Raw genomic sequence first — 27,548 nt, 5'->3', positions numbered from 1 at the left:
GCTCCCCCGTAACAAAGACATAGATTCTTTGTACCTTTAAGATATCTGAGAATCCATTTTACTGCATCCCAATGCTCTTTCCCAGGGTTCGAGAGAAAACGACTCACCGTTCCCACTGCATGAGCAATATCGGGCCTTGTACACACCATCGCATACATCAAACTTCCAACTGCTGAGGAATATGGTACTGACGACATCTCCCCGATCTCTTCCTTGGATGAGGGACAAGAACTCTTGCTTAACTTGAAATGGTTAGCTAATGGAATGCTAACAGGTTTGGCATTGTTCATATTGAAACGTGAAAGCACTCGTTCAATATACTTCTCCTGAGATAGCCATAACCTTTTATTCTTCCTATCTCGGGTTATCTGCATTCCCAAAATCTGTTGAGCCTGTCCTAAGTCTTTCATGTCAAAAGACTTAGAGAGTTCCTTCTTCAGCTGGTTGATATTCGTTACGTCTTTCCCTACGATCAAAATATCGTCTACATAAAGTAGAAGAGCAACGAAATCTCCTTCAGAAAACTTCTGAATGTAGACACACTCATCTGCTGCAGTTTTCTTGTACCCGTGACTCACCATGCACGAGTCAAACTTCTTGTACCACTGCCTAGGTGCCTGCTTCAAACCATACAAACTTTTCTTTAGCTTGCATACGAGATTATCTCCTGAAACCTCAAAACCTTCTGGCTGCTCCATGTAAATTTCTTCATGTAAATCTCCATGAAGAAAAGCTGTCTTTACATCCATCTGTTCAAGCTCCAAGTTCATACTTGCGACCAATCCAAGTATGACTCTAATTGAAGTCATCTTGACTACTGGTGAAAATATCTCGTCAAAATCAATCCCTTTCTTCTGTTGGAATCCTTTGACTACAAGTCGTGCTTTGTATTTCACCACTTTTCCACTACCATCCTTTTTCAGCTTGAACACCCATTTATTTTTCAGTGCCTTCTTCGCGCGTGGAAGTTCTACAATCTCATAAGTTTGATCTTTCTGCAGAGAATCCATCTCATCCTGCATTGCGAGCAACCATTTTTCTTTATCCTTATGAGTTACTGCTTCATGAAAACTCTCCGGTTCTCCATCTTCAGTAAGTAGAAGGTACTCGGATTCTGGATATCTACTCGATGGAATCCGACCTCGTTCAGATCTACGAACTTCTGGAACATTCTGAGGAGATCCACCATCATCTTGACCTTGTGATGGTGCTGGAACGTCTGGCAGATGGGGTTGTGGCTCCCCCTGCTCAGCACCGTCATTTTCCTCATTATCTTCTACTTCTGGCATTTCTTCTTGTACTGAAAATTCATTTCTCATGAATGATTTCGTTGTTGCCTCTGGCACCTGAGCAGCAACATTTGACTTCTGAGATATTGTGGGCTTTTCAATATCTTCTATTGTCTGGCTTTCATGGAACACTACGTCCCTACTTCTGATCACCTTTTTCTCCTTTGGATCCCATAATCTGTATCCAAATTCTTCATCTCCATAGCCTATGAATATGCATGGAGTGGTCCTTGCATCCAGCTTCTGCCTGAGCTCCTTGGATACATGTGCGTACGCCAAACATCCAAATACTCTTAAGTGAGAGTATGATGGATCCTTTCCAGACCAAAGTTTCTCCGGAACTTCAAAATTTAGTGGTACTGATGGAGATCGGTTGATCAAATAACAAGCGGCTCTGACTGCTTCTCCCCAGAATGGCTTTGGCAGCTTAGCCATACTGAGCATGCTCCGAACACGTTCCATGATTGTTCGGTTCATTCTTTCTGCTATACCATTATGTTGAGGGGTACGTGGGACCGTCTTCTCATGTCGGATGCCATATGATCTGCAATAGGCATCGAACTGCCTGGAAGAGTATTCACCGCCGTTGTCGGATCGAAGACACTTTAACTTCTTTCCTGTCTCACATTCTACCATGACATGGAACTATTTGAAGTAATCGAACACCTGGTCCTTCGTCCGCAAGAAATATACCCACACCTTTCGAGAAGCATCATCGATAAACGTTAGAAAGTATCGGTTGCCACCAATTGATTCAACCTCTAAGGGACCGCAAACATCAGAGTGTACCAGACTGAGTAACTCTGATCTTCTCGTTGAAGAGGAATTAAACGAGACTCTATGTTGCTTACCAAACAGACAATGATTGCAAGGATCTAGTGCAGCGTCCTTGTCTACATTGATAAGCTCCTTCTTTATTAGGGTAGACAACCCTTTCTCACTCATGTGACCGAGTCTCTGGTGCCATAAATTTTGTGAAGCCTCCTTTTCTGCAACATTAATGCTGTCTGTGCAGATCTTCACATGAGTCTTGTACAGTGTGCCACAAATGTGTCCTCGAGCGACTATTATAGCGCCTCTTGACAATTTCCATGTGCCTCTACTGAAATGACTATCATAGCCATGTTTATCGAGAGCTACTCCGGAAAGTAGATTCAGCCGAAGATCTGGCACATGGCGGACATCCTTCAGAGTGATTGTGCTCCCGGAACTTGTCTTTATCTTGACATCACCAATTCCGACAATCTCAGCGGAACTGGAATTTCCCATCTTCACAGCTCCAAAGTCACCAGCTTTGTATGCTGTGAAGTATTCTTTGTATGGAGTCACGTGGTAGGAAGCTGCAGTATCTACCACCCATTCCGCTTCTTCTCATGAGACGTGAAGGCATGTCTCATCATGGGTTGAACAATAAGCTACATCACCTGTGATAGCAACTAATGTTTCTCCACCCTTATTCTTCGGCTGTGAACTGCTTTGACCTTGTTCCTCTTTTAATCTATAGCAGTTCTTCTTCATATGTCCCTCTAATCCACAATGATGGCATTTATATGTTGGTTTTCTGCCATCAGCTGACCTGCCCCTGCTCTTGCTTCTGCCTCTCCATTTATTTTTGCTACTCATTCGCTGTCTCCCCCGATTCTCTGTGATAAAGGCATGGGTCTGATCTGTACCCATGTCTTTTCTCCTTGCCTCTTCACTGAATAGGGCATCCTTGACCATTGACATGGTAAGTTTGCCATTCGGGGCTGAGTTGCTGAGTGTTACTACCAGCGTTTCCCAACTATCGGGAAGGGAACTAAGTAGCAGTAGCGCCTGAACTTCATCGCCAAGCGGCATCTCTACAGACGATAACTGGTTGACCAAGCTCTGGAACTCACTGGTATGCTCGGCAACTGAAGTTCCACTTTTGAGCTTCATGTTGACTAAACGCCTCATCAGCAGGGCTTTATTCCGAGCAGTCTTGGCCTGGTACATGTCCTCCAACTTTTTCCAGAGGACATATGCGTCTGTCTCTTGTGCAACATGGTGGAAGACACTATGATCAATCCATTGACGGATCTGACCAATAGTTTTTCGGTTTGATTTCTTCCACTCTTTCTCTTTGGCAGAATCAGGGTTTATACCCTTCAATTCAATAGGATCGAACAAATCCTTACAGCTGAGGAGATCTTCCATCCGAGGTTTCCACAGCGTGTAGTTTGTTGCTGTGAGCATAATCATAGCTCCGGAAGATGATGTTGACTCTTCTGTGGACATTATCACCTTAAAAATAATTTTTCAACACAAACGGGGTTGAATTGTAGAAAACAGAGATCACCGTTACGTCCGGAACGGTTGAAAATGGTGGAATAGACACTTCGCGGCTTAAATTCCACTTATGGGGCAAAATTATAATTTTTATAAACTTCAGGGACCAAAAATGAAATTCTGAAAATTTCAGGGGCTAAATTGTAAAATTTCAGAATTGCTACAGTACTGCTACAGCACTGCTACAGTGCTGCTACAGTGCCGCCAGCTGCTACAGTGAATTGCTACAGTGATCGTCTTCTCCGGCGAAAATTCCGGCACCGGTCGTCTTCTCCGGCGAGATTCCGGCGAGTTGACCAACTTTTGACCGCGTTTTCTGGGCTCGTTATAACTCCGTTTAAGTCACCGTTTTTTGCGTTGGACTCGGTTCGACGAGACGAATCCAATGGTACACTCAAAACTGGATTTTGAGAAAACTTCAGAAAACCCAAAACTCGACCAACGTCTCTAACCAAGCTCTTGATACCACTTGTTAGGAAGAGGGGATCGCCTGGACGTTGGGAGATATAAATTTGAGAGAAAAACAACTCTATTACTCACAAGAATAGATTTACAGAGTATTACAAAACTCTTAAAAAAAACTCTCAAGCTCACACACACTCTTTAGGTTGTGATTACACTTCTCTGAATGATTTGGGATGATTTACAATTGAGGTTTGCACCTCTATTTATAGTAAAAATTCTATGGCGGTGGAAGGGTGTGAACGGAGATGGTGGGCGGCCGTCATCGTGTTCATCTTTACTTCTTCTACATGGTGTTCAAAGAAGGCTACTTTGAACATCTAGAAGGTGAGCTTTTAGATTGTAGGCTGGAAACTTTCAGCGATTTCGTTAATATTAGAAGAAAAACACTTCAAAATGAAGTAAACGGAGGGAATAACTATTACTACGTAGTATACAAATATATTTTTTCATCATTTTGGTTATAACATTCCTTATATTCTAAGTTAACTGCTAAATTTTGGTATACATATCTCAAAAATACTATCTGTGTGTCGTTATTGAGCTCACACCGTGTTTTTGACTAATTTATGTATCTAAAAAACAGAGCACTTCGGTGAATATAATAGTAGGATCCCATGTTTGGGTCGAAGATCCAAAACATGCATGGATCGATGGTCAGGTTACAAAAATTACCGGCCAAGAAGCTGAGATCGAGACTCCTGACCTTAAAAAGGTTAGTTGTTTTTTTTTTTCTTTTTTTTTCTTTCATGAAACACAATATTTGGAAATGGCGTATTTTGACTAAATGTTGTGACTCAATTGTTTAGGTTGTTGTTAAGTTATCGAGCGTATATCCAAAGGATATGGAAGCGCCAGCTGGCGGTGTTGATGACATGACAAAACTATCGTATTTGCACGAACCAGGAGTGTTGCAAAACTTGAGAATAAGATATGAACTTAATGAAATTTATGTACGTAGGCTTGTAATGTTATAGTTTAGTTTAGTATTGTTTTGTTTGATACTCACTCGTTTTGAACGATTGCAGACTTATACTGGAAATATTCTAATTGCAATAAACCCGTTTCAAAAGTTACCTCATTTATATGATAGCCATATGATGGGTGAATATAAGGGATCACCATTTGGAGAATTGAGTCCTCATGTTTTTGCAGTTGCAGATGTGTCATACAGGTAACTATATCTAAATGTTGCAAATTGGGTCAAACGGGTCAAATTTTGTTAAGGGACCCATGACCCGTTTTGATCTGTTACCCAACCCGACCCATTTGGACCCGTTTAGAAATCTGACCCGTTTGACCCATGACCTATTTCAACTCAAAACCATTTTGACCCAGTATCCAAACCGACCCAACCTGACCAGTTTGCTAGGTATAATCTATATCAATAGGTTTATTTTTTTCCTATGTCTTGCAATCAAAATATTTCTTTGTGATGAACAATAGGGCTATGATTAAAGAGGGCAAAAGCAATTCGATTCTGGTCAGTGGCGAGAGTGGAGCAGGTAAAACCGAGACAACGAAAATGCTTATGCGATACCTCGCGTATTTGGGTGGCCGAAAAGCTACTGAAGGTCGCACAGTTGAACAACAAGTTCTAGAAGTATGATATATGACGTATAGTTCTATGTTGAAACTACTTAATTACTCTGTCATTTATGGCACTTGGCATACATACATAAATAGATACATCCATATATCATTTTATAATTCTTCATGCTTATTCCATCACTATTGAATGCAGTCAAATCCTGTTCTTGAAGCATTTGGCAATGCTAAAACTGTCAGAAATAACAATTCCAGGTGATTTTTTTCTTTGTTCTTGAGGTTTCGTTTTATGAATTTTGCATTTGTTAAAAATGGTTTATACACTGTTGTAATTCAAAGTTGATATGAAGTTTTGTTGTGTTTGATAATGGTTCAGCCGTTTTGGAAAATTTGTTGAGATACAATTTGATAAGCACGGGAGAATATCAGGAGCAGCTATCAGGACTTATCTTTTAGAAAGGTCTCGTGTTTGTCAAATAAATGATCCGGAAAGAAACTATCACTGCTTTTACCTTCTATGTGCAGCACCACAAGAGGTAACAGTTTTTATTTTAATTTATTTTTATATATTTTGTTATTTTTACAACTATGGTGATATTTTTTTTATAATCAGGAAATTGAGAAGTATAAATTGGGACATCCAAAATCTTTTCATTATCTTAACCAATCAAAATGTTATGAACTGGCTGATGTAAATGATGCCCGTGAATATCTTGCCACAAGGAGAGCTATGGACATTGTTGGAATAAGCAAAGATGAGCAGGTATATTTTAAAGTTAGAGGTGGCAATATTGACCCATTTACGGTTATCAGGTTGATATGTATTATCTTTATAAAAATTTGTGATCAAAAGTCACACAAAATGTATTTAAATGCAAAAATCTCCTATAGTATATTAAAAAAATTAAAAATACACACACACACATACAATTTCTGAAAGAGTAATTCCTGTTTCTTGTCTCACAGGAAGCTATTTTTAGAGTAACTGCTGCTATACTTCATCTTGGAAACATTGAATTCACCAAAGGCAAAGAGATTGATTCTTCAGTTTTAAAAGATGATAAAGCTAAATTTCATCTAAAGATGACTGCTGAACTTCTTAGGTATATCTGGTTGTTTCATTTTTTATAATATTTTGTAAGTCCTATTATTAGCTTTAGCTGTTAATAACTGAGTTTCATACGAATTAATGAGAGATTATGTCAGGTGTGATCCTGTGGGCTTGGAAGATGCATTGTGTAAACGAGTTATGATCACACCTGAAGAAATTATTAGAAGAAGCCTTGATCCTCTTAGTGCAGCAGTCAGCAGGGATGGGTTGGCTAAAACAATATATTCCAGATTATTTGATTGGTAAGAAGCTATTTGGGTAATGGGTCAACACGAGTAACTTTTTCTGGTATGGGTAAATTTGGGTTGACCCAAACAGTTTTTGTCTATAAAAAATTGAACTTTGAGTGTAACAAATATACTAGAATGACATGACTTCAGCCCATTTGACCCATTCTCTTTAAGCTATTTTTGAAGTTGACCAATTATAGCCCAAATTGACTCATTCATTAGTAAATGTGAGTAATCCGACCCCATACTCTAGTGTACGCAGCCCATCAGGAATACTCCCTGGCTGTTTCCAACCCTTCCCTGGCCACCCCAAGGTCTCAGGTTCAATTCTTGGGGTGGCCAGGGAAGGGTTGGAAACAGCCAGGGAGTATTCCTGATGGGCTGCGTACACTAGAGTATGGGGTCGGATTACTCGCCCTTCTCGGGTAACCCGAACAGGGAAAACCTTACAACTTGCCTTATTAGTAAATGTGTCAAAGTTACAACCTTTAATTAAAAACTATAGAATCACTCTCAAATTAGCGAATTACTATCAGAAACCCTGTTTGATAAACTCTCAATATTTGCAGGTTGGTGGAAAAAATTAATGTCTCAATTGGACAAGATCGTACATCAAAGAATCTGATTGGGGTCCTTGATATTTACGGTTTTGAAAGCTTCAAGAACAACAGGTGAAAATGAAGTTTATATGTTAATACTTCGCATCTTTTAAGTCATAGCAACATATTAAATTTAAAATCCTGATGTTAACTAGATAGTTGAAGTGCTTAAAGTTCTAAGTATTATTCCATTTGAATTAGTATAACCGTTATTTAACCACATTACACATGTTAACGAACATTTCACATGCAGCTTTGAACAATTTTGCATCAACTTCACAAATGAAAAACTGCAACAACACTTTAATCAGCACGTGTTTAAGATGGAGCAAGAAGAATATACCAAAGAAGCTATCGATTGGAGCTACATTGAGTTTGTTGATAACCAAGATGTTTTAGATCTTATTGAAAAGGTATTATCATTATCCGTTTCGTTTACCTATACATACATATTTTTATGCGTGTATATACAAGTAAAACTACCTCATCATTTTTTTTCTTTCTTTAATTAACTTTAAGCTTGACGCGAAATGAGAATGTTTATATTACAGAAACCTGGTGGAATCATTGCTCTACTAGACGAAGCTTGGTAAGATATTTCGTTTTTAATCTTTTTGTAATTCAATTTCATATTTCTTGCCTATGTAGTGCCTATAAGATTTATCTGTTTCTGCAAACTGAAGGTGGTAATTTTAACCCAATACTTATAAACGTGTTGAGTTTTAAATGGGTTTAGTCAAAACAATTAGCATTAAAAGGAGCAGGTCAAAAGGGTTGAAAAGCAAAATACTTTCAATTCTTAAAACCTTGTAAACCATATATTTGACCCATTTTTACAATGGATCTTGATCTCACAACTGGATTTTGTACTTTCAGTATGTTCCCAAAGTCTACGCATGAATCATTTTCAAACAAGCTTTATCAGACCTTCAAAAATCACAAACGCTTTGTGAAGCCCAAGCTGTCTCGTACCGATTTTACCATCGCACATTATGCTGGAGAGGTATGTGTTTTCGTTGTGCTATTAAATGTTGTAAATTTTTTCGCTTTACTGTGAACTTGATATTGTAATTTCAGGTTCAATACCAATCTAATCAGTTTCTTGACAAAAATAAAGACTACGTTGTACCCGAACACCAAGATCTTCTGGGCGAATCAAAATGCCCGTTTGTAGCTGGTCTGTTTCCACCTATTTTTGAAGAGTCTCCCAAATCTTCCAAATTTTCTTCAATCGGGTCTCGTTTTAAGGTATATTAACTTATGTTGATTGTGTGTTCCGTACCTTAAGATCGAAAAGGGTGGCAATATTGTTGTAATGATTTCGGGTCAAAACAAAGCAATCTTTGTTACAGATTGGCTGGGTTGGGTTTGGCCAGGTTGACCCGAAACACTTTTTTGTTCCGGACATTTTAAGTTTTGTTTTATGATTAGTGTTTCAATTTTGGTAAAGATTCAATAGAATAAGATAGTCTTAAACAGATGATTCAAATAGTTTTAGGCTATACTAGTTCATGTTGGAAAAACCAATCCATTAGATTATTAGTTATAACTTACCCCATCTGACCCATTATCAATAAACAAAAACAGACCCAAAGCAGGCGTTTTATAAGTAAATGGGTTGACATTACTACTTCTACGTATTCTAGGTTTTTTTTTCTTTTCCAACACTAACATTCTCTAATAAATGCAGTTACAATTGCAACAACTGATGGAAACACTAAATGCAACGGAACCTCACTACATTAGATGCGTAAAACCAAATAATCAACTGAAACCTGCCATTTTTGAGAACGTCAACATCTTGCAACAATTACGCTGTGGTGTGAGTACTAAAATTTATTCTCTTTATTCTTCCTATATAATAAATGTGGAAAAAAGGACGTAAGCATTTGACCCATTTCATTTTTATCAAGTTTTGTTATATGTGATATATTTGACACGTTATCAAGGTAATGCTGATCTGATTGTTTTTTTCTTTTTTTTTTTTCTTGTTTTTTTCACTATTTAGGGTGTTTTAGAGGCAATCAGAATTAGTTGTGCTGGTTACCCTACTCGTCGTCCTTTTTTCGAGTTTATAAACCGATTTGGACTTCTCGCACCTGAAACCTTAACAGGATGGTAGAAATTTCTTTCACCCCTAAAATGTATTTGTCGTTTATTTTCTTCATACTTATTTACATGCAAATTTGAGTAAAGCTTATATCTTTAAAAACATTCTCTTACTGTTTAATATGCAGCTTCGATGAAAAGGTTGCTTGCGGAAAGATTCTAGAAAAGAAAGGAATTAAAGGCTTTCAGGTATGTTTGTTTGCTTCCATACAGACATGTGTACATGTGTTTCATATATCTGTGTATCTATATGTTTGAAATATATACTCAGCAATTGAGACCCATAGTTTGAAAAATGCATCCATTGGGTTAGGTATTTAACCAATTGAGTCCATATGAAAGTTAAAGAATTTGTCCAATTTAAACCCATATGAAGCCTACAAATACAGATATAAGGTCCATAATGGGTCTTAACGGGTCTTTACGAGATTTTAAAAATATTATTATCTAGAGGTTTTATGAGTATAAGAAACGGGTCTCGACCCAATCCGGCCCGATCTATGTATACCCGGCTCGTTTGACGCATCTAAAAATTCTGACCCGTTCTACAAATGACCCATTTTGACCCAACCGGACTCAACCTGACCCATTTTTTAGTTATAATCTGAATACTCTGATGGGTCCCACATTTACTTGTACAGATCGGTAGAACAAAGGTATTTTTAAGAGCTGGACAGATGGCAGAACTAGATGCGAGGAGGACCGAAGTCCTAAGCCGTGCAGCACAAACGATACAAGGAATGATCCGAACTCATATTGCTCACAAGCAGTTCATCGAAATTCGAAAGGCATCAATTGTTGTACAATCTTATACAAGAGGTGAAACTTGGGAGTAAATTGGGCGGGTTAGGTTTGGGTTGAGGTCAACCTAAACACATTTGGCTTGTTTTATTTTGAGTTATGTTTTGTATTCTTCAAGTTGTACATGTGTAACTCTAATGACTTTTAGGTAGATTGGCTGGCAAACGTTTTGGGAATCTAAGAAGAATAATGGCGGCTATAAAGATCGCGAAAAACTTGCGTAGATACTGTGCTTCAAAGACCTATCGTGGGCTGTTGGTGTCGGCACTTAGGTTACAGATGGTCATACGTGCACACAAGGCTCGTAAGGAATTCAAATTGCGCAAACAATCTAAAGCCATAGTTAAAATTCAGGTTATTGAGATAATGCTGGAAAATGTGTTTATCTTTCCTTTTGTAAATGGGTGATATGGGCGGGCTTGGGTCAAGGGCGATTCTATATATAGAGGTGTGGGGTCCTATGACCCCACTATCATGGAAATTTTTTTTACTATCTAGTCTTTAAATTGTATAGGACACCACTAAATTTAGCTATAGCACCCTATATAATTTCAAAATTTGTGTTTTTTTAGAGGTAAACAACCATTAAAGTACCATTTAAATATAATTAGCTTCAAAAAAATTTTTGGGACCCCAATAAGATTTCATCCTAGAATCGCCACTGCTTGGGTAACGGGTTGGAACCGGTTTGGTCAAAATGGATATACTTTTTATATCGGGTACCCACAAAAGTTTTTATGTAAATTTATTGAATTATACATATAGTTAAATAGTTAATAGTTAATAGTTAATGCACTATTTATGGCTAACAAAATATACCGTAGCTTTGGTAATAACCAACTGTTCAACTTTGTTCCATTTTAGGAAATTTATCTGAACCTTACCCATTTGGAATGTTACTGAAGAAGTATAACCAAACCGACCCGTTTACCAATACATGGATCAAATTTACCATCTTAAAGACTGTAGCTTATATATTGAAAGGCTCACATGTTTTTTTTCAGACCCGATGGCGTAGTCGAAGAAGTTCATCACACTATAAAAGGCTAAAGAAAGGAGCCATAGTTACACAATGCAGATGGAGGGGGAAAATGGCAAGGAGAGAGTTACGAAAACTTAAAATGGTATGATGTTTAAATATTTATTTCGATTTGAAACTGATATTTTTTAATTTTGATTCATAATGTTACGGTCACTAAAGGTCTCTTTATTAACATATTATAGAGTTAAATTAGATATGAACTCCATCTTACGTTTCTGCAGGCTGCACGAGAAACGGGCGCACTTAAAGAAGCAAAAGATAAGCTTGAAAAACAATTGGAGGACCTAATATGGCGCTTACAGTTGGAAAAAAGATTAAGGGTATTTATATTTATATCTAATTATTAAAAGCATTCCATGTTTTTTTTTTTTAAATCTCTATGAGGAGTACAGGTATAAAATTTGAGTGGGTCGGGCAGAGTGGGTAAATGGGTTAAAATGAGTAATTCCTTGGCACCAGTTGGGTTGATCGAATACATTTCTTGTCCAACTATCTAAAATTTTGAATAATCATTTGCACGTCAATGTGATTGTTTATTTACATATTAATTTCAATAATACTCTAGTTTCCAGAATAAAACCGTAATTAATAACATGTTCCAATGGCTAAGATTGAGTTTTTATATCTAGACTGATTTGGAAGAAGCAAAAGTGAGTGAGGCACACAAATTTCAAAATTCTTTAGAAGCTTTGCAACGAAAACTCGATGAAGCAAACGCAACGATAATCAAGGAAAAAGAAGCAGCTAGGAAAGCCATTGCTGAAGCACCTCCTGTTATTCAAGAAAAAGAAGTAATTATTGAAGATACTAAAAAAATCGAATCTTTAACTTCGGAAGTCAATAATTTAAAGGTAATGTAGCAAGTTCGATTTCATGGATACTTTTTAGATACAGTGATTTTCAACAACTTCAAAAAAAATTGTTTAGTTTTCTTTATACCTGGCAAACGGGTCGGGTTGGGTCGAAACAGGTCATGGGTCAAATAGCGTCAGAAGTTTTATACGAGTCAAACGGGTCGGGTCTAAATGGGTTGGGTCGAGACCCGTTTCTCTATTTTTCGTGATACGCGCTACAATTTTCAGCTTCGCGTTTCTATTTCAGGATTGCGAAACGCGTTTCGCGTTTCATTTTCAGATTTGCTTTTTAGTTGTCAGATTCTCGTTTCAGTTTCGCATTTGAGATTGAGAGTCAATTTTGTATTTCAGTCAGTTTTCTGACGTACATGTGTTTTGCTGAGTTTTTACCAATTTATGTTCACGCAGGCGTTGTTGGAGTCCGAAAAGCGACACTCGGCTGATCTAGAGAAAAAATTCTCCGAATCTCAAGAAATTGGCGAAGAGAGACGCACAAAGTTGGACGATTCAGAAAATAAAGTCCAACAGTTACAAGATTCTCTTAGCAGGTTCACAGTTTCTGTATATTATCACAATTTTAACACGTTTATCAAGCAAACAATTCATTCATTCATTGAAGTTTTTTTTTTTATTGTATGCAGGCTTGAAGAAAAGTTGCAGAATTTGGAATCGGAAAATAAAGTTTTCCGTCAACAAGCTGTGTCTATGGCACCTAATAAGTTATTCTTACGTTCAAAATCCATCCTGCAGGTATTTTTCCTAAAGTTTCACTTGATATATGTGACGCATAATTAATTCAAGAAAGTGGTTTGTAAAAAAAATACTTTTTTGATTTTTGCAGAGGTCCGATAGCGGTCATTTATACCCAGACACAAAGCCGAATCTTGTATGTTTTTTATGATACAAAATGCTTAAATCATAACTACAGGTGGCAAGACGGGTAATTTTAGTACTGGTTGGGTCGACCCACAAAAAAAAACATTCATTTTAATGAATATATACTTTGTTAATTATGATTACAAAAACAGTATTGATTCAAGTGTCTGAATAAAACAATTTGGTTAAATTTTATGATTGAACCATGAGATATGGCATTAAATTAATTAGCTTGGTTGAAATTGCCACCTTTAGTCATAATAATAATAATAATAATAATGTAGCTTTTCAGCTGTAAATTTTCTTGCTCGGTTTTAATCATATGGTTTCTTTGATTATTTATAAGGATTTGCATAATTTATCGCCGACACAACGGGATCTTTTATCGCCGACCCAGCGGGATCTTTTATCGCCGACCCAACGGGATCTTTCAGAAATGGACGACAAACCACAAAAATCACTTAACGAGAAACAGATGGAGAATCAGGAGTTGCTTATTAAATGCATTGCGCAACATGTAGGATTTTCAGGGAACAGACCAATTGCAGCTTGTATTATATACAAATGTCTTCTTCAATGGAGATCGTTCGAAGTTGAACGTACAACTGTTTTTGACCGCATCATTCAAACCATTGGCCAAGCAATTGAGGTTCAAACTGTTACCCAAATATGGTACTTTTAATGGATTCAAGTATTTTTTTTTACTAAGTTTTGTTTGTCTATTTTGTATTAAAAGAAATCCCAGGATAGCAATGATATATTGGCGTATTGGTTGTCAAATGCTTCGACTCTTTTGCTTTTACTTCAACGTACTCTCAAAGCAAGTGGTGCCACAGCTGGATTGGGCCCACAACGTCGTCGATCATCGGCTGCTCTTTTTGGGAGGAAGAATACTGTAATATCCTATTTATCTCTCTCCTTTTGTTATTTTTTAGGAAATGGCAAAACGGGTGGGTTGGGTTGACCTGAAACACTATATATCCAAATTTTGAATTTTTCTTATAAATACTTTGATGTTTTAAATATGATTATGTATATATGTGTGTGTGCACGTGCGTGTGTGCGCGTGCGCGTGCGTGTGTGTTGGGTATGTGTTAGATTTTTAATAACCATCACTACGGTAGCCCAGTGGTGGTTGGGGTGTCGGGTTACTCGAACAGAGAAAAACCTTAAAACTTTATATTAGATTTTCATTAGTGATCTAACTATTTAAATAAAATGATTTAAAAGATTTTTTTAACTCCAAACTATCTAGATATAACCCAATTCGGTTTATTCTTAAGTATATGGGTCTAAATTGCCACATGTAGTATTCGGATTCGGCACATTATGAAACCATCGTTACTGAAAATAGATTCGATATTTTCTTGTTAGAATTTTCGCGGATCTCCTAAAGGAGCGAATCTTTCGTTACTTAACGGAAGCCTAAGTGCGTTAGATGCAGTAAGCCAAGTAGAAGCCAAATATCCTGCTTTACTTTTTAAACAGCAACTTACAGCATATGTTGAAAAGATATACGGAATGATCCGAGATAATTTAAAAAAAGAAATATCTCCGTTGCTTGGCATGTGTATTCAGGTAATCGGACCATTTTAATTGTTCATATCGTTTTACTTTATTTTTTATTGGTTTCTTTTAATTAAAAAATTAAGTATTGTACTTCATTTAGTTAGAGTATCATTATGATTATGATTTATGATTATGATGATAAATAATAAATAATATAGGAACTAAGGTGTTGTTTGTTTTTCATTGTGTAGACCTTATTAAGTCTTATGTCTGTGCACTCGCAGATGTTTTTAGTGCAGACTATGTTTGTTTTTCTGAAGACATATGATAAAATAATATCTTCTTTTGTCTACAAGTCCGCAAACTTAGAAATATGCTTCTCATTGTTGCACATATCTTCACACAAAAACATCTTAAAAAACAAACAGCACAAAACAAACAGCACCTAAGTGACATGCTTTAGACGGTGAAAATGTGATAGTAGGTTGTTATATTATGCAGTTAATCATTTTTTTCGTGTACTGATGAAGGCACCAAGAACTTCGAGGGCAAGCCTAGTAAAAGGAGCATCACGCTCGGTTAATAATGCGGCTCAACAAGCTTTAATTGCTCATTGGCAAGGGATTGTGAAGAGTCTCGGAGATTTTTTAAACACATTAAAAACAAATCATGTTAGTGGTGTTATTTTTTTATTTTTATTTTTTTGCACCTTTTGTTTATCCACCCTAAATTCATTTTACATTTTTGGGTTGATTCTTTCAGGTACCACCATTTTTGGTCCGTAAAATTTTTACGCAGATATTTTCATTCATCAATGTTCAACTCTTTAACAGGTATACTTCATATGCCAAGATTATATATCGTTTTGGATGCCGTTTGCGTATATGAAAATGATTTGTTTTTTTTGTTTTTTTTTTTTTTCATTTCTGACTGCAGTCTTCTTTTGAGGCGTGAATGCTGTTCGTTCAGCAACGGTGAATATGTGAAAGCAGGACTTGCTGAATTAAAAGACTGGTGTTATAATGCAACTGATGAGGTATTATGGAGTCTGGCTTTCCTTATGGGTCTAATTTGGGTTATTTTTTTATACATAATGTGTTAAATGGGTAAAATAGATATATACTTATATGTAAACATATGAAATGTGTTGAAAGTAGACCACTTTTCTGCATAAAACCTCCTAGATTTCATTTTTTGTAGTCATTTTGAATTACTAATAAAATGTTAAGAATTATGGGAAAAAGTGTTCTCTAGTCGGCCAATCCGACCCGCACAGACCAATTCAACCCATATAAAAATGTGTCATTTTTGTAAGGGTGCAAACCAAAGTCCCACATCGGTCATGAGACAAAACAAATGTATGTATATAAGTCTAAGGGGAAGTCCCTCTATCACCAATTGGTTTTAGAAAAGGATGGACTCTTAGGCTTATATTGCAGGACATTGTGTTTGGGCTATCGATCCTAACAAATGGTATCAGAGCTGGGCCATAGCCCCGATGTGGTGGACTGCGCAATGGGCGCACCCCGATCGCACGCAGCGACGTGGCGCGACCCTGGCACGATGAGTTGATCCTGGAAGCCTTGTATCGAAATCTCCCTGCCCTCCCACCAGGTTGAAAGTTCCGAGTTGGCGGCGGTAAAGGTTGGATCCGGTGAGGGGAAGTTTGTAAGGGTGCAAACCAAAGTCCCACATCAGTAATGAGACAAAACAAATGTATGTATATAAGTCTAAGGGGAAGTCCCTCTATCACCGACATTGTGTTTGGGCTATCGATCCTAACAATTTTCACTAGTCACCCAACATTCCCAAGTCCCAACCGGCCCATTTTGTCACATCTACTATTTTCTGAACAAAAAGAATTGCAGTATGCAGGTTCTGCATGGGAGGAGCTAAAACATATACGGCAGGCTATCGGGTTTCTGGTAAATTATTATATTTTCTCACTTTAGGAATGGTTAAATTGATGATATGCTATACAATGCAGTTCTCACTTTTATCATGCATGTGACTAAATTCAGGTTATTCATCAAAAACCAAAGAAAACCCTGGAGGAAATAAGTCTTGGACTTTGTCCTGTGAGTAAGATATGCTTAACAACGCAATTTTTTACTCCATTTTTCTCGTATCTCAACCTCTGTACTTTTATATTTTACAGGTTCTTAGTGTACAGCAGTTGTACAGGATCAGTACAATGTATTGGGATGATAAATATGGTACACACAGTGTGTCACCAGATGTAAGTTCATATGGATCATGTTATTAGTGGTAGTATTTCATTGATTCTGATGAATGGGTCGTTTTTTTAATTTTAAAACGGGTCAAATAAAATTATGAAATTAAAACTTTACGATATTGGCGTTTAGGTTATATCCAGCATGAGAGTGATGATGACAGAAGAAAACAATGTCATAAGCAATTCCTTCTTGTTGGATGATGATTCCAGGTTACCTTTTTCCAAGATTCTTTTTATACAGATATATAGATAGATATAGACGTTGGATGATTATTATAGCTAACTTTTGCATTGTTTTATGAATGTAGCATTCCATTTTCGGTTGATGATATATCAAAGTCAATGGAACAAATAGAAATCTCGGACGTTGAGCCTCCACTCTTAATCCGTGAGAACTCCGGATTTAGCTTTTTGTTGCCACGAGCCGACTGACCCATTCTTCACACTAGATGACGTCGCCACACAATCTTTGGAGTCTAAATGCAAGTTTAACCCTACATCAGGAGTATTCACTTTGAAGAAATGTGATTAAACAGAATAGAGAAATAGCATTGCTTTGTACAATACAAATTGAATTACATAGTACTACTCTTCATTTATCTAATGTTATACAGTATATATAGTATATGCCGTACAACTAATGATTTCAAAATGTAGATCAATGTAACTTTGTAAATAAGCATATGCAAAGCACAATCCTTTTTTATAGATAAATTTCGAGTATGATATTGAGAACTAAACAAGGATTCTAAACGGTTACAAAAATAGTTCCAAAATTTCAATTTTCCCACTCAATTCATATGTCAAGCAGGCTTGAAAATCTTACATATTACAGAAAGAAAATGATATAAAATGTTTAACAATTAACATAATTTTCGTGACATATTTTTAAGTCCAGATCCAACGCATTTGAGCATGACGGTGCCTGTTGCTGGCTCTGGCTTGATTACAAATTTAACACCAAGAAAATCCCTTATATTCCTAAGCGTTTCAATCCCGTAAGGAACAAGCTTTCCTACACGGACTACCGATACATCTTGTGGGCACAATGCACATAGAAGAAATAACAAACCCTGCAACATATACTTGTCATCAGCACAAATCAAAACAGATACTATGCATGTTGCTAATTTTGAAGCAGTAAGTTATGTTTTCTCATACAAAATTGAACCTTCTTGTATTAAATTATGATTGTGAATGTCATTAAGGTGGTGTTTGTTTTTCAGTTTGCAGACCTAATTATGTCTTATATTTGCGCGCCCGCGGACGTGTTTGCTGCAGACTATTTGTTTTTTTGAAGACATAAGATAAAATAATGTCTTATTCTGTATGCAATCTCGCAGACTTAGAAATGTGCTTCTAAGTGCTGCAGACAGAATTAAGTAATTCTGCAGACACAAAAACAAACAGTTTTCACTATTGAGCATACAGACCTTCAGACCACATCTTCTTTACAGACGTGGTCTACAGATCTTCGAACAAAACATCTTAATAAACAGACAGCACCTAAAATCTGGATACAAACCTGATGTGTAGAGTCTACGACACCACCTTGTTCAATCTCACCGAGTAAAAGGGACGCAATTTCTTCACCCACATCCTCTGATGGCATAAGCTCTTTCTTTTCATCAATGTCCATGTCATCATTCCCTCGAGCATAAGAAATTGTGGTATCAACAGATAAAAAACACCCTGATGTTGTTTCAGCAACCAGTGATATTCCATAACCAGGTGAACTGTCAATAAACATAAATGGTATATTGAAAAACATCAAAACCGAATAGCCTTGCTAAAAAAGCTCCCAAAAAGTCAAAAACTTGTTAAACTTATTTGGCACATGCTGAATGAGTAGTCAGGTTTGGGTTGACCGACAACCAACTTTTCTCCATTTTTTATATATTTATTAAGATTATTTAGATAGATAATATGGAGTATACAGACATGATTACAATAACAGCATTATTACCTTAATGATTTCAACACTTATGTTCAAATAAATGGATAAACATAATAACTTTCATGTTCAGCATTAGACAATCTTCAACAAGTTCAAACCATTGAGTAGTTCTCCTATTGACTACTATAACTTTTTAGACAAATGAAAAACTTGCAAAAATGTATGAAATTTTATTCGCAAACTGACGTGTACCAATGAAGCGCATAAAGAGAAGTATGGGAGATAAAAGAAGTTGATGTGATTAGTCCACATTACTTGCCACATCAATTTGTACCCATTTAACATGAAACACCAAATGAAATCAACCCATTTTTAGATATATTTGGGTTGAAATGACCACCACTATCAAACCAACAAAATTATAAAACAGCTCTAAAAAATACGTACTTTCCAGCTTGTGCACCGGCTTTATGATCAGTAAAAATGTGAACATCTGGAAGCAATCGGTTAAAGATTCCTCGAGCAGCATGTATCATTGTATTTTCAAACTGAACTGATACTCTAGTTGAGAAGCTAATGCCCCTTATACGTTTCACCATACCTTCATCGGTCCATGTAACCGCCTGCAAACCACAACCATATAAATTAGACTTGAGATACAAAAGAGATATTTACTCATATCGTGTAAATAAATAAAAAAAAGTTACCTTTAAACTATGGTGAATAATAGGAACTGAAAGGGTAACTTCCCCACCACCATTGGGGGCAACTCCACGGCTTAAAATCTTCAACTCCAACCCTTCTGAAGATACTCCAAAGCGCTTCAATAAAGGTAAGGTTGTAGATCTAAATGTATCAACAGACGGGTCTTTTGGGTCATTTGTAATCCCTAAAAAGCAACAAGTGATAAACTTTATTGATCTTCACCAATAAATTCGAAATTTTCGTACATAAAAATCATAGATATAGCATAAACCAACACCAAAGATCTAGGGAGTCGTTAGTGAATTAGACTTTAAGCAACAACATATTCACAAACCACTTGCAAAATAAATTATTTTAATCTTTAACCTTAAAATAAAACGAGGGGGATATAGATAAATATTGACAATTAAACCAAAACAAGACTGGCATACCTTTGAGCTTAATGGAAAGAGGCTTCTTCCCAAACAAACCAAGCACAATCAAAGGTTCCAAAAAGTACCCAATCGACCTACTCACTCCACAATCATGCTCCAAATACCTCCCGCCCATCACTATCCCCGGCTTGTACTTCAACTTTGTCCCTACAAATACACCAAAAATAAAAAACTTTCAACTTCAATAACAATTCACTTTCAATTGTCACTACCAAAAATAACGATTAACTATGGACAAACTTTCAACTTCAATACCAACACCAATTAATCAGCATTTTCAATCAAAAAAAAAAAATCACAACATTTTAATTTATAATAAAAGAATAATAGAAATTTTATGTCATAGCCTAAACTGCAGGGCTGGAAAATGTGCCATGAAAACCATTGGGTGCATCAAATTGAGGACCGAATACTCATACCTACAAACTGTACCAGTACTAATTATGCATTTATGCAAGGCGGTATCGATTTACAGATGAAAATCAGTTTCACTATTGTCAGGTATCCAAGCTGGACGCTTTTTATTACTCTACTTTAATAGTTATATGATGATGCTGTTTTGGGGATATAATTAGAATAAAATTATATACTCCATTACTTATTTTTCAATTTTTCAAAACCCTAAATTTCGGAGCAGTGTAGGAGTTAACTAACAAGACAATACAATAAACAAAATCATTAAATCAAAATAACAATAATATAGAAGCCCTAAAATTACCAGTTTCATTAATTTCGACGTGGCAGTCATCGGAAACAGTTTCAAGCAGCCGGAGAAAGGAGACCTCATGAGGAAGGAGACCGGGATACGTGGCATCCGCACGAATTTCCTCAATTAAAATTGGAGTTGAAGATAAAGTTGATAATAATAATCGTTGCCTTAGGTTTTTACTTCCTTTAACCTTCATGTATGATACCTTCCCCATTTTTTATTCGTTTCTCAGGCAGCCGTCGGTTGGTGATTGAGCAGCGGCTGGTTGCCGGAATTTATCAGATGTGTTTTTGTATAGCCTTAAACCCTTGTATACTCTGATGGTTTGAAAAGTTAACTAATTATACCCTAAAAATTATAACTTATTAGATAATGGGTCCTTTATGTATTCAATTATTAACTCTTTTCATCTTTTTCTTTTTGTTATTAACTAGTAAATGGGCCCGCGCGATGCCGCCGGGCTTTTGGGTTGCGTATTCATAGTTAACGGAGCGTATTATAGGTGTGTATATGTATTTAATATAGTTCGAGGTATTGAGTGTTTTTTTTAGAAGTATCCGTTTCGCGTATAGTTAGTCCCGTTGGGTTCGTAAGATTTTTCTGAGTTAAATGGTGGGTTCGAAAAAATTTAACGTGAGGCGAGCGGGAAGATGTGTCCCGTTGAAGATATGGGTGAAGTTTAATTAAGTTTTTTAATTAAAATAATAAATTTACACTTTACACCCCTGATTGAGGGGCTAAACTTAAAAGTTGGGTGAAGTTGGGGGGGAATGTTTTTTTTCTTCCTGTCGTCGTTTGGACAGTGTGGGGGTGTCAAAACGACCAAACCCTCCACGTGTTTTAGTATATGGGTGAAGTTTAATTAAGTTTTTTAATTAAAATAATAAATTTACACTTTACACCCCTGATTGAGGGGCTAAACTTAAAAGTTGGGTGAAGTTGGGGGGGGAATGTTTTTTTTCTTCCTGTCGTCGTTTGGACAGCGTGGGGGTGTCAAAACGACCAAACCCTCCACGTGTTTTAGTATATAGGGGTAATAATCAAAATCCTTTTGGTGCTTTTTTCTATTTTCTATTTTTTTGTGTAAGCAAGGAAACCCTCATATGTACATATAACTAAAATGCGGTGATGTGTAAATGAGTCGAGTTCGATTTGCTAAAATCTCAATTCGAGCTAAGCTTCAAGGAACATGTTTAGTCTCATGAGCTTGTTTGGGTGCGAGCTCGTTACCTAAACGAGCTATAAAATATGTTCAAAATTGGACTCAAACTCATTTAAGTTTTACTAGAATCAAGTTCGACTCTTTACAGTATTAATTTATAATCATATAATAATAACAATGATTATATTAAACAAGTCAAACTCAAGCAGAGCTCGCGCTTATAGATTTTTAAATAAACCGACCTCGTAAAGTATTAAGCTCATAATGTGCCGAACTCGAGCTCGAACTCTTCAAATTTTTAAACAAGCTGAGCTCGGTTAGCCGAGCTCGAGTTTATGTATTTAGCTCTTAATGTGCCGAAGTCGAGCTCGAACTCTTTAAATTTTTGAACAAGTTGAGCTTGCCCTTAGCCGAGCTCGAGCTATGCTCGTTTACACGTGTAAACGTGAACGTTGTATTATTTACACAGAACGTTCATTAGCTTAAGAGACTATAATTTAGGCATATCTTCTCATTAACATAATAATTACGATTATAATTATTTACCTAATTATATTTAAGAAGGGCTTAACATAGTTACACAGTCCATATAGCTTCCATCTATATAGATAAAATAAAATAAAATAATTGTTGACAAAAAAATAATATTAATAAGCAGAGTATCAATCAACATACATACATCTAAGTATCTAACCAGCTTTTCATGAAGTAGTTCATTACTGCAGATTATAAAATAAATTTTACAAAACTGTTGTCATTACAAATGCTTCATCATTGACAAGTAACAACCTGCCGTTCGAGTTTTCCAAGAGATGGCAGAGTCACGCTTCGTGTACGGTAGTCACGTTATGGATGAACCTTTAGTCCATTAACATATTTCTTCAGCAAATATGATGTCATATATAGATTGCACTGCACAAACAGCAACATAAGTTGTTTCATGGACTTTCGAAAACTAGACAAAGGGTAGTAAAGAAAAGGACAACAACATCCATAACCTTATATTAACATTGTTTCTCCAAAAAAAATAAATACATGTTACCTTCTTCTTTGGGGATGTTTGGTTGATCTACCAACAGCTGTTCGAGATCATGTAAATCCTTAACACTACAACGAATTTAAAATATAAATTCTACGTTAAGAAATGAAAAAAGGAAATTCATGAATTGATTTACATAGCACTCACTCAACTAGTAAAATAGTGTTTACATATAATATACTCTAGTAAACAAAAGACAGAACATGTAGACACATACCTCGGCTTCAAGGCAAGGGTAGGAAGTGCAGATATAACAGACAATTTAAGCAGGTACCTGCATCATTACACTATGAATCAAAGCTGCACAATAATGTCGGTATGTGTTACAGTAGGCTTAACAAGCATAGGTAAAAGTATGTAGTTAAGTAATTGAGGTGGCTAAATGGGTGGGCTGGGAGAGTTGGGTAACATATGAAAACGGGTCTTTTGTTACGAGTTAAAATAGGTGGGTACAACAAGTTATATAATTATGACAATAATCCACCTCTTCAAATAAAACAAATTAATTGTAAGATATATGCATTAATAATACATTTCAACAGACTTTTGATCCATTTATCTTTTATTTAACTTATTCAAATTACCCACCTTAAATTCTATTGTATTAGAGAGGAAAACAAACCAAAATTTGACACATTTATTACCCAATTGGGGCTTTTGTTCCACCTCTAAATTCTTCAAACATTATTAGAAGTGTATGTACACATACTCGGATTGATACATCTCGTGAAGAAGCCGGAGCCCTTCTATACAGTCAGCAAGACTTGGTTTGATTCCAATTTGGTTCGTTAGTTGTTTCGCCGAGGCTTGAATTGAACCACCTTTCACTTGCTGCTTTGCATCACGATGAGTTTTTGCAAGCGACAAAATAACACTATTCATTTCCTCCCTGACAGCATCACAGATTATTCAGTAAAGCTGCTTCACAATCCACATTTTGACCCATGAAGTATATTTTAAGATGCAAGCTTTTTAAAGTACAACAGAATTTACAAGACAACAATTACTTATATATCACTCTATATATACTAGCAAGTAGATATACTAATATGTTCCAAGAAAAAGTAACATATAGCTTGACATGTACTTCACTAGAGTCTTTGACTAACGATCAGCAATCTGTAACATTCCTTGATGACAGTGGCAAGATGGGTGGGTCGATCAATGGTCCAAAATGGGTCATTGTTAACTACAAGTCCTATGGGTAGGGCCACCAGCAAACACTTTACTGCCCCGTTTTAAATAATCAGTGTTGTGAAACTCGGAATTACTCAGAGATTACTCGGTTCTTAGAAGGGTCCGAACAGATTAGTCAAAATTTGGTCAACCCTCGGTCAGCATCTGATTACTCGGTCACCATAAATCGGGGATTAATCTAGAGTAATCAAATTAATCGGGAGTAATCGGTCAGAGTAGGGATTTTACGCAGTCAAAGTCAAACTTAGTCAACATCTGATTAATGCCTATGATTAATCCCCAATTTGCCAATTACTCTGTCGCGACTCCCGACTAAATACTCGCCGATTAGTGTTATTGCGACCTTTAATATTATAAATAAACAATGGGTTTAGAAGCATCATATCAACATCGGTTAATTAACTTTGGACGAAATTCAACCTGTTAACCTGTTCCCCTTCCATCTATTTAGTGCTTATTATTTAACATGTTTGAGATACAGTACAGCCCAACTTACAACGTTTTATTCATTGATAGCATGATTCCTTGCAAGGATTCCATCTGCTTTGTCAAGATAGCATCTTTAATATTATCAACATTCTTCAACGACCCGTAGTTTTTAGGTTCTTCAAGCAACTGATCACCAGATATATAATAATAATCACCAAAAAAATCAAAACTTTAATGACATTTATAGTAAATAATATCAATTTTTCATAATTTGAGAAACCTGCAATCTTCCAATTATAGAAGAAGCATTTCTAAATTGTGAAATCAAACGATCTTGAATATCTTGCCATCTGTCCATATCATCTTTTACCCTATTGAATTTCTGCTGATACTTTTTCACCATTGCCTCCATTATCAACTATTAGTAAATTAGTAATAACAATATCTACCTACCTACAAGATTACAGTAATGCTGCATTTATATTGAAACCTACTATAAAGAAATAAATTATGGATCCAAAGAATAAGAACCAGATAATGATTTAATCAAGTACTCCGTATTAATTAATAATATAAATAACATAAATAATAGTAGCGGAATCAAAATTAGCTACACAATCAATACAAAAAATCAAATACCTCAATTGTCAAACCGTAATAAGTCAACAAAATAAAATAGCACAACCTAAAAACTGTCGAGAAACCGGCGGGAAAAATCAGATTTATTTGACTAATTAGAAGAAATTATCATTTTATCAAATAGGGTTTTAGGGTTTACAGGAAATCATAAAAGACGTGGGTTTTTGACAGTGCATAGTCAGTCCGCTGTTAATCCTTTTGAACAATTTCTGATTTTATTTATATTTAATATGTAGAATTTTTAAATGAATCCAAAATTAAGTTGAGATTCAAGGATGAATCTCATTCCTAAAATTAATTTTGATCAATAGCTTAGATTAAAAGTTACAACATATATTATTTTAGTCAGAGGGGCATTTTCGTCCATTCAGTAACAATTAAACATTACATCTAAATTCTCGATCTTCATTTAATCGATCTCATTCTTCACACACAAACACACACATCCGTTCTAGGGTTTCAACACCGGTACCAGTATTCCTTTGATCCACGTAGGGATGGCAAAAAGGCCCGTATCCAATGGAGAAATCCGAAACCCGACATTAATGGGCCGGGTTTGGTCCGGGTCTGCGGGTCCTGGGCCGGGTATGAGAATAATTTTAATTTATTTTTCGGGTTCGGGGACAGGTTTAGCTAAAAACCCGCTTACCCGTCCCGAATACCCGGCCCGATGGGGACTTTAGTAAAAATAAAAAAACAATATATTTTACTACGTATTCAAGATATGATACACCTGCACAATTTAGTCGACTACTTAACTTTTCAATTTTTACTAGTGACATTAACAGTTGACTACATGAACATATATTCATTTGTGGTTAATCTCTATTTTAATATTATTGTAGTATTTGTACGGTAACAACAAATCTAATTCAAGAAATAGGTGAAAAATGATCAATTGTTCAATATTAGAAACAATCAAATTAGTTATAATAAAAATGTGGCACCTATAGCAAGTCTAGACATTAGTTCAAGTACAAAAATTCTTACTGAAAAAATGTTCAAGAAATACTATCTAAAACAAGTCTAGTTCATCGAATGAGATTCTCTATTCTCGCGGGGAAAACCCGTTAACTCGATTGATAGTATGTAAGCGGGGATCCCCGTTTACTCATGAGGAAAACCCGATAGTTAGTTAGTAAATGGGGACCCGATGGGTTTCGAGCAGGGTTTGGGACATACTTTCTTAATCGGGTTCGGGTCCGGGATTACCTAGACCCGGCCCAAACCCGGCCCGATGCCATCCCTAGATCCACGCCAATCAAACCGGCCATTATCAACAATCATCAACAACAATCAATTATAATCGATAAATATTCCACAGTCATCTATCAACAATGGCTGAATCAAACGAATCTCTTTTCAAAAAAACCCTCTTCGGCTAAAAAAACAAGCTCCGGCTAAATCTACTGGTAATTTTAACATGTTTTATTTATGTTCGTTTATAATCAATTAAGTGTGGCTTTATTCCTTTGTTTTTTAAATTTTTTAGGGTTTCGCGATATAGTCATTCGTGTGTGTTGCTTCTTTAATCACATGTTATTTTGTTGTGATTGTGTTTATATGTGCTTTTTTCTGTATATGAGTTGCATATTTGTTGTTGAAAAATCACACTTGATTTGTTAACGGTCACATGTGATTAAATTATCCAATGAGATGTAGAACCATTTTGTTAGAATCATCTTTGTTATTAATGCTTTATATCGCATGTGTCGGCTTATGAATCATATTTGATTGCTTGGTCGAATCACATGATTGCTGTTATATCATTTTAAAGTTATAGTGTTTTACAATCACATGTGATTGGAATTTCATAATCACGAGTGATTGGAATGCATAATCACATGTGATTGGCATTCAGAATCACATGTGATTTTAATTGCTTGGTAGAATCACATGATTGTCTTGTTATATCATTATAAAGTTATATTGATTTACAATCACATTTGATTGTAATGCAGAATCATTTGTGTATGTTGCTTCTTTAATCACATGTTATTTGTTTGTGATTGTTTTATATGTGCTTTTTATCTGTATATGAGTTGCATATATGTTGGTGAAAAATAGAATGTAATTATAAATTTTGTGAGTAATTTTTAGGGTTTTTAATCACTTGTGATTATACATGAAATCACTTGGAAGTCACATTTAGATGTTAACAAATGACATCACTTGTGATTTGTTTGGTTTAATGTTACTGATTTACTTTTGTAAAAATACATTTTTACAGGTAAACCTAAATAGAAACGTAAGGTTGTGGTTGTTGAAAAATTTACCAACGAAGAAGTAAAACCTAAAAACAAACTTAAGGTTGTGGCTGCTGCAAATATTGGTTCTAACCTTAGGACCACTCCTGCGCAG

The 27,548-nt window shown here is 36.0% G+C and overlaps 3 protein-coding genes across 6 annotated transcripts; 1 reads left to right on the top strand and 2 right to left on the bottom strand.

The window, feature by feature from the left end:
- Positions 1 to 4,675: 4,675 nt before the first annotated feature.
- On the top strand, positions 4,676 to 17,515 carry LOC139865781 (myosin-11-like). The gene is made up of 35 exons (XM_071853880.1): positions 4,676 to 4,776; positions 4,871 to 5,014; positions 5,090 to 5,235; positions 5,508 to 5,664; positions 5,806 to 5,864; positions 5,986 to 6,145; positions 6,223 to 6,372; positions 6,576 to 6,712; positions 6,816 to 6,962; positions 7,520 to 7,621; positions 7,803 to 7,962; positions 8,101 to 8,138; positions 8,426 to 8,552; positions 8,627 to 8,797; positions 9,240 to 9,371; positions 9,558 to 9,667; positions 9,787 to 9,847; positions 10,300 to 10,477; positions 10,608 to 10,813; positions 11,464 to 11,583; positions 11,723 to 11,821; positions 12,131 to 12,352; positions 12,764 to 12,903; positions 12,997 to 13,092; positions 13,601 to 13,889; positions 13,977 to 14,126; positions 14,606 to 14,809; positions 15,271 to 15,411; positions 15,503 to 15,573; positions 15,677 to 15,776; positions 16,609 to 16,665; positions 16,762 to 16,818; positions 16,899 to 16,979; positions 17,107 to 17,186; positions 17,285 to 17,515. Exons 2-35 carry the CDS (start codon positions 4,907 to 4,909, stop codon positions 17,406 to 17,408), a joined length of 4,380 nt encoding a protein of 1,459 aa, XP_071709981.1. The 5' UTR covers positions 4,676 to 4,776; positions 4,871 to 4,906; the 3' UTR covers positions 17,409 to 17,515.
- A 165-nt stretch (positions 17,516 to 17,680) lies between these two features.
- LOC139867107 (probable RNA 3'-terminal phosphate cyclase-like protein) lies at positions 17,681 to 21,014 on the bottom strand. Its single transcript, XM_071855439.1, has 6 exons — positions 20,731 to 21,014; positions 20,010 to 20,159; positions 19,581 to 19,762; positions 19,321 to 19,496; positions 18,502 to 18,712; positions 17,681 to 18,049 (listed from the first exon to the last, which is right to left on the bottom strand). The coding sequence occupies exons 1-6, from the start codon at positions 20,933 to 20,935 to the stop codon at positions 17,840 to 17,842; spliced, it is 1,134 nt and encodes a 377-aa protein (XP_071711540.1). The 5' UTR covers positions 20,936 to 21,014; the 3' UTR covers positions 17,681 to 17,839.
- A 1,510-nt stretch (positions 21,015 to 22,524) lies between these two features.
- Positions 22,525 to 25,359, bottom strand: LOC139867311 (uncharacterized protein At5g43822-like). Of its 4 annotated transcripts, none has more exons than XM_071855667.1 (7): positions 25,188 to 25,359; positions 24,829 to 25,020; positions 24,616 to 24,734; positions 23,632 to 23,811; positions 23,140 to 23,196; positions 22,926 to 22,990; positions 22,525 to 22,795 (listed from the first exon to the last, which is right to left on the bottom strand). In XM_071855667.1, the coding sequence occupies exons 2-7, from the start codon at positions 24,958 to 24,960 to the stop codon at positions 22,752 to 22,754; spliced, it is 597 nt and encodes a 198-aa protein (XP_071711768.1). In that variant the 5' UTR covers positions 24,961 to 25,020; positions 25,188 to 25,359; the 3' UTR covers positions 22,525 to 22,751. The 4 variants fall into 4 exon arrangements, with proteins under 4 accessions (XP_071711768.1, XP_071711767.1, XP_071711769.1 ...); XM_071855666.1 differs by having other exon boundaries at positions 24,829 to 25,001; XM_071855668.1 differs by having other exon boundaries at positions 24,829 to 24,966.
- Positions 25,360 to 27,548: the final 2,189 nt, after the last annotated feature.

The sequence above is a fragment of the Rutidosis leptorrhynchoides genome, chromosome 9 (genome assembly GCF_046630445.1).
Source record: "Rutidosis leptorrhynchoides isolate AG116_Rl617_1_P2 chromosome 9, CSIRO_AGI_Rlap_v1, whole genome shotgun sequence".
Classification (NCBI taxonomy): Eukaryota; Viridiplantae; Streptophyta; class Magnoliopsida; order Asterales; family Asteraceae; genus Rutidosis; species Rutidosis leptorrhynchoides.
The sequence above is the reverse complement of the archived record's forward strand: the minus strand, read 5'-3'. Positions and strand labels throughout refer to the sequence as shown.

Excerpts from the sequence above, each read along its gene's own strand:
- LOC139867107 (XM_071855439.1), bottom strand. The coding sequence starts at position 20,935 with ATGGGGAAGGTATCATACATGAAGGTTAAAGGAAGTAAAAACCTAAGG. Across the intron at positions 20,160-20,730 it reads CGTCGAAATTAATGAAACTG|GGACAAAGTTGAAGTACAAG; the intron begins GTAATTTTAGGG and ends GTGTATTTGTAG. Across the intron at positions 19,763-20,009 it reads TCTTTCCATTAAGCTCAAAG|GGATTACAAATGACCCAAAA; the intron begins GTATGCCAGTCT and ends GTTGCTTTTTAG.
- LOC139867311 (XM_071855667.1), bottom strand. The coding sequence starts at position 24,960 with ATGGAGGCAATGGTGAAAAAGTATCAGCAGAAATTCAATAGGGTAAAA. Across the intron at positions 23,812-24,615 it reads CTATCAATGAATAAAACGTT|GGAGGAAATGAATAGTGTTA; the intron begins GTAAGTTGGGCT and ends TGATGCTGTCAG. Across the intron at positions 23,197-23,631 it reads CACGAGATGTATCAATCCGA|GTACCTGCTTAAATTGTCTG; the intron begins GTATGTGTACAT and ends GTAATGATGCAG.
- LOC139865781 (XM_071853880.1), top strand. The coding sequence starts at position 4,907 with ATGGAAGCGCCAGCTGGCGGTGTTGATGACATGACAAAACTATCGTAT. Across the intron at positions 5,236-5,507 it reads GTTGCAGATGTGTCATACAG|GGCTATGATTAAAGAGGGCA; the intron begins GTAACTATATCT and ends GATGAACAATAG. Across the intron at positions 5,665-5,805 it reads TTGAACAACAAGTTCTAGAA|TCAAATCCTGTTCTTGAAGC; the intron begins GTATGATATATG and ends TATTGAATGCAG.